Source organism: Panulirus ornatus, chromosome 46 (assembly GCF_036320965.1).
Source record: "Panulirus ornatus isolate Po-2019 chromosome 46, ASM3632096v1, whole genome shotgun sequence".
Lineage (NCBI taxonomy): Eukaryota > Metazoa > Arthropoda > Malacostraca > Decapoda > Palinuridae > Panulirus > Panulirus ornatus.
Window position 1 is genome coordinate 7,283,802 of NC_092269.1, and position 16,834 is coordinate 7,300,635.

Here is a 16,834-nt window from a genome sequence, read left to right on the forward strand (position 1 = left end):
AAGTTTGAGTTTGAATGGAGAGAACTTGGATGAAGTGTAGTATTATACATGGTGTGTACATGGCAGCAAGTGAAACCATTGGAGTTGAATTAAGATGTAGGGCGAGTGAGAGGGCTAAGGTCCTGGTTGCAGAGAGGGTTTTGTGGAAGGAGAGGTCGTTTTTTGTGAAGGCAAAGATGGGTGTCATTGATGGTGTATTCTTACAATTGGTTTTATATGGAGTTAGGCTTAGGCCGTAGATAAGAAAAGGTATGCGACAGAATTATGTTTGAAATGAAATATTTGAGAACAAAATGTATGAGGAGGGTTGACTGATTATGAAATGATCAGGTAAGAGAGAGGTGTTAGTAAGAGAAGTATGTATGAGAGAGCTGAAAATGGTATGCTGAAATTGTTTGTGGGAGGGTGAAAGGCATGCATGGCTTGGAGTGGATTTGAACCATGTGGAATGCATTGGGCAGTGTGCTGTCAATGAGCTGAACCAGAAAATATAAAGCAGCTCATGGAAATGACAGAAAGGTCTGTAGGGCCTGATTTTGACAGGGGCTGTGGTTTTAGTACATTACACATGACAGGTAGAGAATAGATGCGAGCAACTGAGGGTTTTCTTCATCTGCTCTTAGCACTACCCCACTAACATTAGAAACAATGAACAAGAATGGAAAAAATATATACATTCCAACAATTGTACATGTCTATGATAACCTATTTATACTGAATGAGAGGGGAGTTTCATTCTCTTGGGGCCCCATCTCTAAAACATTCTCAGTCCTAAAATATTGATTTTATTTTGTCTACATTAAGCATGTCTTTAGTCATTTGATTCCATACATCCACCAATTTTATGCTGTAAAAGTACTTCCTTGGAATTTTTTTAACCTGTTCTTTCTGTGTTTCGTGTTATGTCCTGTGGTTGACTTAACCTTACATATCTCAAAGAACTGTTCCCATTCTGCATCAGCGATCTGTTCCAAAAGCTTTGAGGTTGTAATCAGATCACCCCCACTCTTGTCTCTTTCAGATTGGGCTAATCTAAAGCCTCTAGCCATTCTTAAGAACTTGGCCCTCATCATTCTGGTACTGTCTTTGTTGCTGTCATGAGGACCTTATCTGTCAGCTCTTTATGCCAAACTTAAGAAGAATTATTATGTTTTGGCCTTATGTATTATGTGAAAAGTTGCTGAAAAATCCTCATTCATGAACTTGAATGCTGTTTTGATATTTCCTTGAGTACAGTTGATCTATCTTGTTAACTATTCTGTGAAAGTAAGGTTGTTTTGATAGGTTAGGTACTGTGTTGAATCCTAAGTCTTTCTCACACACAGATTCTTGCAATTTATTTCTGGCTTGATGGTGATCAGATTGAGGTTTTCTTTCACTGGGACTCATCCTCATTACTTTACATTTACTCAAAGTTGAATTTCATCAAACGTGCAGACCAACTGCGGAATTTATCATGGTCTCCTTGTAAAGTCTTTCTACATGTCTCATAACCATTACATCTCCTGCAGTCATGCAGTTAGGAATTCTTACTCTTAAACATGTTATTTACTTAGATCAAGAAGAGTAATGGTCCCAGAATAGAACCCTGTGTTTGTAACACTACTGGTGGCCTCAACCCATTTTGAGAAGTTGCATGTGACATGTCCTTAGTTCCCTTTCACTCATGTAATCATGTATCTGTTAAAGGAGTTTCCCCCTATTCCATCTTGGTAATCCAGCTTCTTAATCAGCCTCCCATGTAGTGCAGTGTCAGATTCTTTCTGGTAGTCCAGATACAAACAATCTACACAGGCACACAAACATTGAAAAGAAGACTGAATTCGTAGATGAAGACAACACTAGATGAGCCCTGAATAGACTAATAAGTCAGGGGAGTAGCCACTGGAAAAGCAGCATTATGCAAGATATATGAAGATTGGAGGGGTGGTGTGTTACGGAAACATCAACACCCAGTAAACAAGTTGTGTGGTTAGTGCTCTGTGCTAGCCCTGCCATCATGGCAAAATCTCGTTATAGGTACTCATAGTTAGATGGAAGGCAGCCTTCCCTTTTGTCCAAGACAAAGCTTGTAGAAGTCTGATAGATATTTTACTTATTACCTCCTTTTCCAAAAATCCGTGCTGCTGCTCACGTAGTAATCTCTCTCTCTCTAGAAAGCCATGCATTTCCTATTTATCTCCTCCTAAATCTTAGACCACACTCATCAGTGAAACTGGTCTGTAGTGCAGTGCTTGTTCTTGGTCACCCCTATTGAATAAGCATTTCATTTCCAACAAATACACCTTTCATTCATTTACATTTAGGGTCACAAATGTGTACCCATACAGCATTATTAGGACCACTATATCATCATACATTCCCATCTATGGCCTCCCACAAGTAGTGCCCTTTCTTTGGACTTCTGTCCCATCTTTACCTCACTTCAGCCTGTGACCACTTCCCCCATTTGCTTCTTTCACCATTGATTGCATTTGTTCTCCAGTTTCTGTCACACCATTAACTTCCTTCCAAATCATTTATTCTCCTTAATATTTGCTGATACTCACTTGCTCCAACTCTATTTGTCCTCTTGATCAACCTCCTGCTGCATTTTCTGGTATCTCTCCCAGTCACTCACTTTCCTCCCCATCATTTAATGCACATTCACATCTCTCTCCTCCTTCAACAGCAATTCAACTTGTCATCCTACCTCTCACTTTTCTTTCTCACTTGCCCACATTCCCCTTTCTGCATGCCACAACTTGTCATCCTACCTCTCACTTTTCTTTCTCACTTGCCCATATCCCCCTTTCTGCATACCACAGACTCACACAATTCTGCTTTCATAAGTACCTCCCATTCCGCACCTGCTTCCCAAACTCCATGTACCCTCACCTTTAGCCATTCCACACTTAGTATCTCCTGTTATCTCTTCACGCAAACCTCTTCCATGCTCACTCATTTTCACTACCTGCTTCCTACCCACTTCATTTCCTTTTCTGGAAGCCTCTATAAACTTTCACCCTTGCTTCCAAGTTATGATTAGACATCCCACTTGCTGCTCACTTACTTGCATTCTCACACATTTCCACTAATGATGGTCATAACCCTTGAGATATTCCCAAACCATTCTTTCCCTTGAGTTTTCTTTCACTCAAGGCTATAAAATCCAGGGTCTTCTCTTCAGATGTATTATATTTCTTCATTCATATTGGTTATATCCATCTGCCTGAGCACTCTTTGCTTGGCTTCTTCATCAGTTTTGTCCTTCAGAAATTGAAACACATGAAGGGAGGAATTCCAGCAACCCTGCCCTGCTCCTTTTAGTCACTTTTATTTATAACTACTTCTGGATCCCATTGTAAATGGGTCCTGGTGTTACCACTGGATCCTTTTTCCAGGGGCTCCTGGAACTCCGAGGCTGCTGTGCACTGTAGCAGGGGCAGGATTGACTCCTTTGAAGTGAGAAGTTCTCTGACAGAACTGTTATTTAATTTGTTCACTGACTTAGAATACAGTTTTGTCAAAGATGCAGTTTCATCATATAACCTATGTATATACATTTTCATACTTGTTTGCCATGCTTGTTTGCCACGTCCTGCATTAGTTAGAGAACCCTAGGAACAGACGAAAAACAACTGTATCCTGTCTCAAGCTGCCATGTATAAAACTCAGCCAGCCAGAGCCCCCTGGTTAAGCCATTTACAGTGCTTTGCACCTTGGTTACTATATCACTCCAAGTTGCTGTATCCCATGCATACCACACACCTTACTGCATTCTCTGGCCCCTGTATTTCAAAGAATCTTTCATTCCATTCTTCCAAATGATTCTCAATCTCCCCATCCTCCATTTTTCCATCAGTTCCTACACATACTCTCTCCCTGTCCCATCACTCATCCTTCTTGTTTCTCTAGACAGTTTACCACTTCTTCCACTTGCAGCAGTACTTTTGTTGCCACCACATTTCCCTCACTGTCATTTCATACTTAATCAGTCCTCCTCACACCACATATTATCTTTAAGGATTTAATTTCCAACACCTCCCTTGCTTCTGTACTCATGCCTTGCATCCATACAGTATTTTTGGAACTATGATACCATCAACCATACCTGTCTTTGGCTTCACATACTGACATCTCTTTCCACACACTCCCCATTGCACCTAAGAGATTATGTTGTGATGGCTAAGGATTGTTGTGATGTTGCCATGTGCACTCTCAGGATCTGAAATGCCCTTCTTTCTCCAGTTTGACTCCATTTGAACTTTCCTTTAAACTGACTTATTTTGACTCCATTTGAACTCTCCTTTAAACTGACTTGTCACTTCCTTGCTAAACCTAATTACCAGCAAGTCTCTACCCTACTAAACCTCATTACCATAGATTCATTCATATTACCTCAACTTCCACACACACCAAAATTCAGACACTAGATTCTGGAGTTTCTCATTTGAGTTTGTTATCAAAGCCTATGAACTGTAATCAAATCTCCTTTCACTCACCTCAGGGGACTGCAGACCCCACCCTTTCTCCAAAGCACTCACATTTACTTCCCATACCATCCTAACCATAAACAGGTAAAATGGCAATAGTGACATCGTACTCCTTTGATATGGACTTAGCTACACTTGTAACAACCTGCCTTCCTCTTTTGATAAAAACTCATAACTGCCTCTAATTGCTTTCCTCCAGCACAGTATATTTTAGCACCTTACACAAAGCATCCTTACCAACCCAATCTTACCCCTTGAAAAGCATGTTTACAAATTTATTGAATTCCCTACTGAAAATACATACTCCATATTTTTCTTGGTGCGCTTCCTGTATGCTTTATAGAGTAAGCTGTTTGACAGCCATACTGATCATTGCCTTGTGCCTTTTTTCCTTCTTTGCAATCTCTTATCTTTTGCTTTTCCCTCTTCCTCCCTACTCCTATCCCCCACTTTCACCCTTATGTATCCTTGCTGCTTATACTTTCTCCTCACACACACAACACACACACACACACACACACACACAAGAACCTGTAGTTGATCCAATGGAACATGCAGAGCTTTCTTAATCATATTTCCAACATGGAGTAGAGTGTTGACTTAATTCAACAGATGGGCCTTCCACACAGTTCACACTGCATGATGTTAGATAGCCCCATGACATGCTGAACAGTACAAGATAAAGACTTCTTGACCTACAAAATAGGATTTCATAAAACTTTGACATTACCTACAATTTGACAACATACATAAATTTCAGTACAATGAACTGGGTTTTTTCTAGTCTTTAGTATGACAGCCTTTTTTTCTATATTTTCTGTCACATGCAGGACCTCCCTAAACATTATAATACCGCAACATATCTACAAATGAAGATCCTTTAAATTAATCAAAGTGTAAATTAGTAAAGTTTCACAAAACTTCTTGTGGAACATACAGAACCACACAACTTACAGTGCAACATATAGTCACATCAGTTAAACTTTATAAACATTATGATGTTTGAGTTACCTTTCATCACACAGTTTTTAGGTGATACAGTTTTGATTGTGTACGTATGTACATATATATTGATATCAAAATTTAAGTGGCTAGACTCAAGGGTTGAAGATTCAGTTAAGTGTAATATAGGAATGGTAATGGTAAAAAGTAAAGGAAGAGTTTCGAGCTTATATGAGTATTTTGCAATATTGACTCTGCTGCTGCGCTGTATGTTAAAGTATCCGCCTGTGTTTTAAGATGGCCCCCCCCACACCCGGTGAGTGAGAAGTAGAGGTGGACGGGAGAGGCCGGGAGGTTACCAAGAACACCCGGACGTACCCCTGCCGTCCCACACTGTCCCAGGGGGCCGGCCCGTCCCACCCCAGCTGGACCGAGGGCCTGACCAATATTCTGCGTAGCATGAGTTACGCCCACATTAGGGTATAACTACTTGCTGTTGCCTTCATACATGATTATATCATCAGTGGTTTGAGAGAGTCCCTTTCTTTGCTTTCCTTATTTTCTCCTTGGTTATTGTTTGTATGAATGCTTGCTCTAGTTCCGTGTTGTAGCTGAAGCATCATCTCCTTAACACTGAGCCTCCCCATTAAGCCAGGCACACAAGTCAGTTGTCAGTGTAGAGCAGGGGAAAGCATGTTGGTGATTGGTCAGTCACAGCTCCTGCCAGGGGACAAGCCCACCCAGCAGTATGGAAGGTACTTAACAGGAAGGCAGGGAAGCTGAAACAGTGCATGATTGTAAATGCCAGATACCTCTTCATCTATCTCAGGATTTTGTTCACTGAGAAAGCTACAGTGAATCCATAACAATAGGTAGGAGTCAAGAGAGAGGAGTCCCTAACTGAGACAGTGACCTTCTCCTGTTGTGAATTATATATTCTATTGATACATTAGTTAAGCCCCTATGTTTAGGTTTTCATTTCAACTTCGGTAGAAAGCTAGAGATGGAAATTTTCTTAATGTTTAAAAGAAGTTTAAGGTTTTAATTATGACTTCTCTGAATTTTACTTCAGGATCTCAAGGATTACATGCGCAAAGCTGGAGAAATTACATTTGCTGATGCTCACAAGCATCGCCGTAATGAAGGGTGAGTTCATTTTTCATTTTTTAGTGTTGGCATACATATTTTATTGTAGACTTTAGCTAGCATTAAGATGTTATTTTCAAGATTAGGAAAAGTATCTTAAGGATGGATTAGAAATATTAGAATTCTTAACAGCTATGGTGCTTCATTTTCTAATGAAATATTATCTTTTAAAGTGTTGTGGAGTTTGCCACACGTTCAGACATGAAGAGGGCCATTGAAAAGTTGGATGACACTGAACTAAATGGTCGAAGGATTCGTTTGATTGAGGACCGACCGTCTCGTTCAAGATCCCGTTCACGGCGTCGCTCACGGACACGTTCACGTTCACGTTCCAGGAGATCTCGCTCACGTTCAAGGTTAGTTTGGAAGACTACCAGTGATTTGTTTAGGAGGCCACAGAGGAATTAGGTTTGATGAAATAACCTTATTCTATTATCTTTTGGTAAATTTTCTCCATAGCTTAAAGATTGCAGGACTACAAGTTAAAGTTTTAGGAGGCCATTGTGGCACCCCCTGCCCTCAACTTTTCCCACTTTAACAAGGAAAAGCCAGGAACATACAAAACAGCATCCTCATATGCTCACATCCACTCTACTTATGCATAGTGTGTTGAAACCAGGTAAGCCATCCACAGAGCAATTTGTTGTTTCTCCTGACACTGTCATTTTAGCATGTTCAATCCTTTAAGAACACATTACTTCCCTCAAAGAATTTTGCTTTAATTTGCACAGTTAAGTGCAAACCTCGCAACCACCTTTTGAATGTTCTGCTCCAGCACTTCAAACCCTCTTTTACTCCTATCTTGAGCTCAGTCTTCCCCTCCGTCTTGTTCCTTTCACTTCTTCCACATAAACCCTCTATATCGGTCTTTCTTCTTGTGTTGAAACCATTTCAGCACATGCAGGTCAACAATCAATCAGACAGCACTTACTTCTTCACTTTGCTCTTACAGTTATTCCTTACCCTCTGGACTTTTGCCACACCACATGTTATCCTCATGCATTCAAGTTAAACATCCTCCTCCTTTATTCTTTTGCATTCAGAGCAAAAGACTTTCATCCATACAACACTATGGGATTTGTACCATCAAATTTTCCCATTATTTCTCTGAGGAAATAACCTCTCCTTCCACACAATAGTTAGTGCACTCATTTGTCCCCATTTTCAACCAAATAACACACTTCATCACCCATTGTACCATTTGCTACCATGTCCACTCACAGTTACCTAATGCATGTGACTACCTGTAGGTTCTCCCCATTCATTATCACCCTCAGCCCATCTTCTCTTGCTACCCTGTTACACCTCATTACATTCCATTCACATTATTTCTCACCTTCCTCATTTCACATACTCCCCAGATTTGGATATCACCTTCCTTAAGTTAATTCAGCCACCTGAGTCATGTTATTTGCAGTGATTTACTTTTCTCCTAAGCCCACCACTTAAATGTGCTAAAGACTCTCACATCACCTTGTCTCACCATCCCATCCATAAATAGTGTAAACAGCCATGGTGACATCATACACACATAATGCAAACCCTTTTGGAACCACTTGCTCTACTACCCCTTCTTGTGTGGAAAGAAAGGTCATTCTTGGTGGAGGCAAAGATGGGCATGTTTGATGGCATAGTAGTCCAGATGGTGTCATATGGATGTAAGGCAAGGCCTTTTGATGAGAAGATATGAGATCGGATGAATGTGCCGGTTATTAAATGCTTTAGGACATTATTTAGTAAGGATGGTTGATTAAGAAAAACTAGGATAAGAGAGAGGTGTGGTAGTAAGAAGAATATAGTAAAGAGAGCTGAAGAGGGCTTACTGAAGTGGTTTTGAATGTATGGAGAGGATGAGTGATGAGAGGTTAACGAAGGATTTATCAGTGGGAAGATGAATATGACAGTAAGAAGGGGAAAACCAGATCAGAAATGGAATGATTGAGTGTACAGGTTTTAAACTCTCTGTGTCTGAACATGCAGGAAGGTGTAAAATGTGCATAGGATAGATTGAATTGGAACATGAATTAGAACAATGTGTTACTTAGGGTGCAACTTGCGGTCAGTGGACGAAACCAGAGCATATGAAGCTGAATTGGAACATGATTAGAACAGTGTGTTATTTAGGGGCAACTTGCGGTCAGTAGACCAAACCAGAGATGTAGCTGTCAGAAAACGGAAAGGTTACTTGAGCTAGTTATGGATAGGGGGTTTTGGTTTCGGTGCATTATGAATGACAGCATGAGGGTGGAATAAAGCAAATGAGGCCATTTCTTTGTTCCTGGTGCCACCTTGCTGATGCTGGGAAAGGTGAACAAGGGGACTATTATCATTAATGCTTATGCCTCTCAAAGCAAGAGGTGAATGTTTAAGGGAGGAGCTGAGTGATTCCTTTGAGGGATTGTTGATTATCTGGATAGGGTAGCAGAAGGTGGGTATTTGGATCAGGAAGGCATGTAGAGTGAGAGAGTTTTGGAGGTAGATTTATGAAGAGAGGTGGTGGTAAAAGCCTGGCATAAAATGAAATACGGCACAGTGGCTGGAGTGGATGTGATTGCCGTTGAATTTCTTAAGAAATGAGGTGAATGTGGCTTCAATGGGTTGGTTAGGATTTTTGACATGTATGGCACATGGTGTGCCTGAGCATTGGTAGAATGTATACTGCCATTGTAGAAAAGTAAGGTGAACTAAAGTGAATATTTAAATTCAGATATAATTTCATTGAGTGTACCTGAAAAGATGTGTTGGAGTGATGATTGAAAGGGTTGTGGCATGCTTAGTTTCAGTTTGGGGAGGAACAAATGTTGCTTCAGTAGTGGTAGATGTTGTATGGATCAGGTGTTTCCTTTGAAGAATGAGAGTGATAAACACTATGAGAAACAAGGATTTGTATGTATTATTGATAGGTCTGGAGAAAGCTTATGATAGTGTTGACATAAATGAACTCTGGGAGATGTTATGAATGAATGATATGGGAGGGAAACTGCTTGAAGCAGTGGTGAAGTTTTTCATGTGAGTAAAATGTACTAGTAACAAAAGAGAGAGAGGAGGTAAAGGTGGAATGTGTAATGTCATCATGACTGTATGATTTGTTTATGGATGAGTTGGTGAGGTAGATAAATCCGAGGGTCTTGTTGAGAGAGCAATCCTGCATTCTGGAAGGTGGGTCAGTTATTGTTTGCTGATGATACTGTGCTTGTGGCAGAATCAAGTAAGAAACTGCCAAAGTTAGTTTCTGTAATTGTGGTAGAGTGTGAGAGGAGAAAGTTAAGAGTGAATGTAAATAAAAGCAAGGTTATTTGATTTAGCAGTGGAGACAGGTTAGTTGGTATGTGAAAGTGAATGGAAAAGGTTAGTTGGTATGTGAAAGTGAATGGAAAAAACTTAGATGAAATGAAGTGCTTTAGTTACTAGGAAGTGGAAATGATTGGAAATGAAACCATGGAAGGTGAAGTGAGTCATAGGATGATTAAGGGGACAAAAGTCCTGGTAGCAGTGAGAAATGTATGGAAAGATGGGTCACCATTGAGGAGGGATAAGATAGGTATGTTTGAAGCTAGGGCTTTAGATGTAGTATACAGAAAATGGTGAATGTGTTGGAAATGAAATATTTGATGGCAATATGTAGTGTGAAGAAGGGTTGATGGAGCAAGGAATGGTAGGGTAAGGAAGAGGTATTGTAACAAGAGGAGCATGATTGAGAAAGCAGTAGAGGCTTTGCTAAAATGAATTAGGCATATGGAGAAAATGAGTGAGGTGACTTTGACAAAGAGGGTGTTGTATGTGTCAAAAGTTGAGACACATGAAGATGAAGACCAAACTGGAGATGGTAGAATGAAGTGAAAAAGCTTTTGAGTGCTTGGATGTAAGATATACATTGGGTAGAGTGAATTAGAATGATGTGCTATGAAGGTGGTAACATGCTGTCAATGGACTGAAACCAAAGCATATGGAGAGGTGAGTGGGGCCCGCTTCTGTAAATGGTCCTTTTCATTATGTATGATGACTGAAAAATATGTGTGAGCAAGTGAAGCCATTTCTCTTCATTAAGCCATGATTAAAATTGTTCGAGATAAGTCCAAAGTTGATTGTGTACTTTTCAGCAGAGATGAGCACCTTAACAAAACAAGCAACACATGTAGGTATGCTTTATTTTAGGCGTTTCATGGTAAAATGTTATTGTTAGAAGTCATTTACATTAACTTTCTAATTATTTTTTTATTTCTCAGCACAGTAACTTTCTAATTATTTTTATCTTTCTCAGCATTAGAGTCAGTGATATAAGAGAGTTATTTCTATTTTCAGGTCACGGTCTAGAAGCCGCTCTCGTTCACGTGGCTCTCGAAGATCACGGTCAAGGTCGCGTTCAAGATCAAGAAATACACGATCTCGTTCACGTTCTCGCTCTCGTTCACGTTCTCGCTCAAGGTCACGCTCAAGGTCCAGATCAAAATCAAGGTTGGTGGTCATTTAATTTCATTTCCTTATATATTACAAAATAAATTTTCTCAGTTCATACATTGCAGGTATTTCACAGCATAATGCTTTATTAGTACAATTGTATTTCATTAGTTTATGGTGTCTTCCAGTGGATTAGGCAGAGTAAGCAAGTTGTTTATAGCTTTGTTGTGTGTTGAGTGACACATTCCATTCAAGTGTTCTGTATTTTTGGCCTTATATGATGTGTTCTTTTCCAGAAGAATGTTTCCAAAAGTCACTCTGCTTCTTGTATGCTATTATAAGACCAAAACCGTCATGTGATTAAAATGGTCTTCATTTGAGCTAGAAATGATTACAAGTTAATGAATAAATGAAATAAGTGAAAGAAATGTAAATTAGCTCATACTAGAACATTTTCTGCTGCATTTGTACGACATTTCTTATATAGAAATTAATCCGTCTTGTGTAAAAAAAAAAAGAGTCATCCATTTTCACAAACTAAAACTAATGTTCCCTATGAACTGTACTAGGGAAAAGGCTAGAGAACTGAGGCAGCCATTGCCCTCTCTTTCTCTATATTATTATAAATCATTATGTAAGGAAGACCAGTGGAATGGACTGCATTTAGACAAAGAGGGGAAACGATTCAAAGTTAAGTTGGCAAATGGACTATTTTAAAATAAGGGAAATGGATTTTGTATTAAGTTAAATAGGGGAATGGACTAATATGTTAAGGGTGAGGATCCAGCAGGCTTTGTTTTTTAATAAAATCTTCATACACTCATCAGTTTCTTTTCCTTATTTTATCTTTTGTATAAAGTTATGTGGATTAGCCTTTAGTACATCCCACCTCTTCAATTCATCGTTTCCCAACTGTTATTAATATTATTGCCTACCTTTAACATTTTCTGTTATTTATTCTACATTACTAACAGACAAACCCTCAGTTGCATATGAAGAAGAAAATTACAATGAAATTAGAAAGAAAAGGCTGGAGAACTGAGTAAGTCAAGTGCAGGCTGGTTTATCACAGAGGAAAGACAGTATGCAACTCAAGACTACTTGTGCACTTTCTTGCCCTTTAGATTTTTATTGTTTACCTGTACATGAGCTTTAAGATTTTTTTTAGGGGATTAAAGGGAATATATTAATACATGGAAGGAAGTCATGCCATTTCATGTGTGGCGGGGTGGTGGCGGGAATGGATGAAGGCAGCATGTATGAATATGCACATATTTTTTATTTATATTTATTTTGCTTTGTCGCTGTCTCCCGTGTTTACGAGGTAGCGCAAGGAAACAGACGAAAGAAATGGCCCAACCCACCCCCATACTCAATGTATATACATACACATCCACACACGCAAATATACATACCTATACATCTCAATGTACACATATATATACACACACAGACACATACATATATACTCATGCACACAATTCACACTGCCTTTATTCATTCTCATCGCCACCTCGCCACACATGGAATACCATCCCCCTCCCCCCTCATGTGTGCGAGGTAGCTCTAGGAAAAGACAACAAAGGCCCCATTCATTCACACCCAGTCTCTAGCTCTCATGCAATAATGCCCGAAACCACAGCTCCCTTTCCACATCCAGGCCCTGCACAACTTTCCATGGTTTACCCCAAACGCTTCACGTGCCCTGATTCAATCGGATCACTGACAGCACGTCAACCCCAGTATACCACATCGATCCAATTCACTCTATTCCTTGCCCTCCTTTCACCCCCCTGCATGTTCAGGCCCCGGTCACACAAAATCTTTTTCACTCCATCTTTCCACCTCCAATTAGGTCTCCCACTTCTCCTCGTTCCCTCCACCTCCGACACATATATCCTCTTGGTCAATCTTTCCTCACTCATTCTCTCCATGTGCCCAAACCATTTCAAAACACCCACTTCTGCTCTCTCAACCACGCTCTTTTTATTTCCACACATCTCTCTTACCCTTACGTTACTTACTCGATCAAACCACCTCACACCATACATTGTCTTCAAACATCTCATTTCCAGCACATCCACCCTCCTGCGCACAACTCTATCCATAGGCCACGCTTCGCAACCATACAACATTGTTGGAACCACTATTCCTTCAAACATACCCATTTTTGCTTTCCGAGATAATGTTCTCGACTTCCACACATTCTTCAAGGCTCCCAGGATTTTCGCCCCCTCCCCCACCCTATGATCCACTTCCACTTCCATGGTTCCATCCGCTGCCAGATCCACTCCCAGATATCTAAAACACTTTACTTCCTCCAGTTTTTCTCCATTCAAACTTACCTCCCAATTGCCTTGACCCTCAACCCTACTGTACCTAATAACCTTGCTCTTATTCACATTTACCCTTAACTTTCTTCTTTCACACACTTTACCAAACTCAGTCACCAGCTTCTGCAGTTTCTCACATGAATCAGCCACCAGCGCTGTATCATCAGTGAACAACAACTGACTCACTTCCCAGGCTCTCTCATCCACAACAGACTTCATACTTGCCCCTCTTTCCAAAACTCTTGCATTCACCTCCCTAACAACCCCATCCATAAACAAATTAAACAACCATGGAGACATCACACACCCTGCCGCAAACCTACATTCACTGAGAACCAATCACTTTCCTCTCTTCCTACACGTACACATGCCTTACATCTTCGATAAAAACTTTTCACTGCTTCTAACAACTTGCCTCCCACACCATATATTCTAATACCTTCCACAGAGCATCTCTTTCAACTCTTGTCATATGCCTTCTCCAGATCCATAAATGCTACATACAAATCCATTTGCTTTTCTAAGTATTTCTCACTTACATTCTTCAAAGCAAACACCTGATCCACACATCCTCTACCACTTCTGTAATAAAATATATGTATACGTTAGATTTTCATACATGCCATTCCGCATTAGCGAGGTAGGCTACAGGGATGCTTGGGGATATCTCAGGCCCTTCTGTTCCTTCTTTGGAAAAAAAAAAAAAAAAAAAAAAAAAAAAAAAAACGAGAGGGGATTTCAGCCCGCTCCTTCCTTAGTGCTTACGCACGGGGAATCGTGGAAGTATCTCTCCTCCGGCGTCAATGTAGTATATGTGTGTGTGGACATGTATGTATATACATGTGTATGTGGGCCATTCTTTCATCTGTTTCCTTGTGCTAACATGGGAGACAGCAACAAAGTATAATAATAATAATATAATGAAGAAAAGTTATGTTTTGATGCTGTAGCCACAGCCGTAGCATACATGGAGACTAACCATAAGTAGCTCTCTTTATAATAGAATCAGCTTTGCCTCTTTCCACTTGTATCTAAATTTGTGAGATTTTAGTGGTACAGTTTTGGGTAACTCGCTCTAAAATGAATTTAAAAATTTGGCTTAGTGGCACTCAATTCTTTATGAAAAAAATTGGAAAAATGTTGAAATAGAACCAAAGCAGATGTTTTTATGCTGTAGCTGCAGCCGTAGAGTATTAGCTGAAAACTATGCTATTAATAAGAAGCCAAAGGCTCTTCATTGTTATTGTCAGTCCCACCTCATGGATAACTTGACTTTTTGTTGCTTTAAAATTAAACCTTTGCAGAAATGAGGAAAAAGTTGCAGCTCAGTGATAATTGTTCCTTTGGAAGGAAAAACCAGGAGAAATGTTAGTCTTAGATAATTTTAGAAATAGGGCATGCTAAGGTTAGGTAGCACTGGCAAGAATTCCACAGAATTTTCAAGGAACTTGTTATCTTTTCAAAAGGTATTCCTTATAAGATTAAGCTTGTCTCATGTCGTGGGAAATACAGTAAGTCTATATTTAAGTTAACCTAAATTACGAAGAAAGATGCCAGCAGATAAAAATTGCTGTAAGAAGGGTACTGTTATCTTTAGAAATTGAGGATTACTGTATTCTTTAGTTTTAATTGACTGTGCACTATTTGTCTCCCACCAGTGATGCAAAAAGATCAAGATCTAGAGAACATGATAGTCGATCACGATCTGGCTCGCATCGGATGTCTGCAGAACCTGCTCTTAATTCAAAGGAAGAGGAACATACTCGAAATGGGTCTCGCAGTCACTCAAGGTCCAGGTCACATACGCCTATAAATTCAAAACCAGAAGCTCCAAGGTCACGTTCAAGATCAGCCTCTCGTTCGCCTCGTGCTCAGGATAGTCGGTCACGATCACAATCCCCTCAAGAAAATGGACATGATAATCCTGATAACGAGTAGGTTTTGTAGTGCAAATACAAATCATGAAAGCATTGATAACATCAGCAGTTTGCTGATAATCATAGAGGTCATAGGGAGCCTCAGTGCATGTGGAACTAGAGTTGTTAATCAGCACATTATTTTTTATGAGAAATTGTATGTGGATGTATCAGAGAACAGTGTGATGAGTCAGTTTACTTGTATCCCATAATGGTGACAATATTGTATGACTGATGTGATGACACTGTATTTGGGGTTTAGACTGTTAGTAAGCAGCCCTTGCAGTTTTATTGTAGGGTGTTTCTTTGTAAATTAGTAGTGACATCAAAATTTTTAGGCATTCCTTGTCCTTTGAAGAAACCTCATTAGTGTTGAATATGATTTGAAAATGTGATTTATTGTATTAAGGTGTAAGGGTTTTCATATCCTGATGAAAAAATAAGGATGTACTCCTTTTATTATTGACAGTTGTGGTTATGAAAAATGTGATGAAATCCAAAATTTGATTTGATTTAGGTACTGTCAGCAATGTTTTCTATAAAAAAAAAAATAGTACAAATAACATCTGACATTTTTGTTTGGGTACATGTTATTGTAATTGTTTAAACATAATATACTAGCAGTATCAAATTCTGGAAGGGGTTCAAGCACTTGGCAGATTGTCGTGTCTCTTTGGTCTGTGGTTTAGAAAGTGCCTTTTGAGTTAAAATGTAAGCTTGTATGCAACAAAACCATACATTTAGTTGTAGGAAGGATGCTTATGTTAATTTGCTTGATTGTGCTCCTGTCATGCACCAAAATGCATAGTTTAATAGTTAATGTAGATTCAAATATTCTGTGATTTATTAACGATGAATTTTTGAATGATGTTCTGATAACAGTTTACCAACACAGTAAGTGGTGTAACATGCTAAATGTTTGTTGAGTGAAAGACATGATATAAGTATTTAGGCAGAATTCCAAGTTGGTAGGAGTGGTTCAGAGTTGAGGTTTAATTTCATAAAGTCTTGGGTTACCATTTGCTAATCCATGTAAAGTATAGCTTCAATAATAGTCACTTAATTATTATTCCATAAGAGTATAACTCAATTGAATTAAGCATAATTTTGTGCTTTATACCAAAGTTTTAAATGGCAGTGTACCAAGTGTTAAAATTCCTCTTAATTACACTGGCATCTTGTATAGCCATTGATTTGTGGCCATTTTGAATTGATGAATAAAACATAGATGTTGCCCCATATTTTACTAATAATGAAACTTTGAAGCCATAGGTAAGCATATGTACAGGACCCTGACTTATATGGTAATTTATGAAGTAATTCATGTTGATAGTATGAAACATAAGAAAAGGGAGATATGAGTTATCTTGGAGAGATAAGTCACCATTATGAAGAAACGTTCAGAGTTACTAATGATATGTGAATACAGTTAATGAAGTGCATGGATGAAGCTAGAAAATTGTGTAAAGAATATTTTCAGTATTGGTGAGTCAGAAAGAATAAGTTATTCTGTCCACTATAATCTCTCCTTGTCACATATATAATATAAACTTGGCAGCAATTTTAACTGACACAGCTCATTCTTTATAACTACATTTTCCTGCAGTGAGTGCTGTTCTCTAGC

General features: G+C 39.2%; 1 protein-coding gene across 7 annotated transcripts in view; it reads left to right on the forward strand.

Moving 5' to 3' along the window:
- The window catches only part of LOC139763103 (serine/arginine-rich splicing factor 6-like), an 81,255-nt gene extending 64,811 nt beyond the window's left edge, over nucleotides 1-16,444 (forward strand). For all 7 annotated transcript variants that reach the window (XM_071688750.1, XM_071688755.1, XM_071688749.1 and 4 more), the window contains 4 exons: nucleotides 6,490-6,563; nucleotides 6,737-6,919; nucleotides 10,866-11,018; nucleotides 14,953-16,444. In XM_071688750.1, the coding sequence (XP_071544851.1) occupies nucleotides 6,490-6,563; nucleotides 6,737-6,919; nucleotides 10,866-11,018; nucleotides 14,953-15,232 (690 nt within the window). In that variant the 3' untranslated portion in view covers nucleotides 15,233-16,444. The remainder of the gene's footprint in view (nucleotides 1-6,489; nucleotides 6,564-6,736; nucleotides 6,920-10,865; nucleotides 11,019-14,952) is intronic.
- Nucleotides 16,445-16,834: the final 390 nt, after the last annotated feature.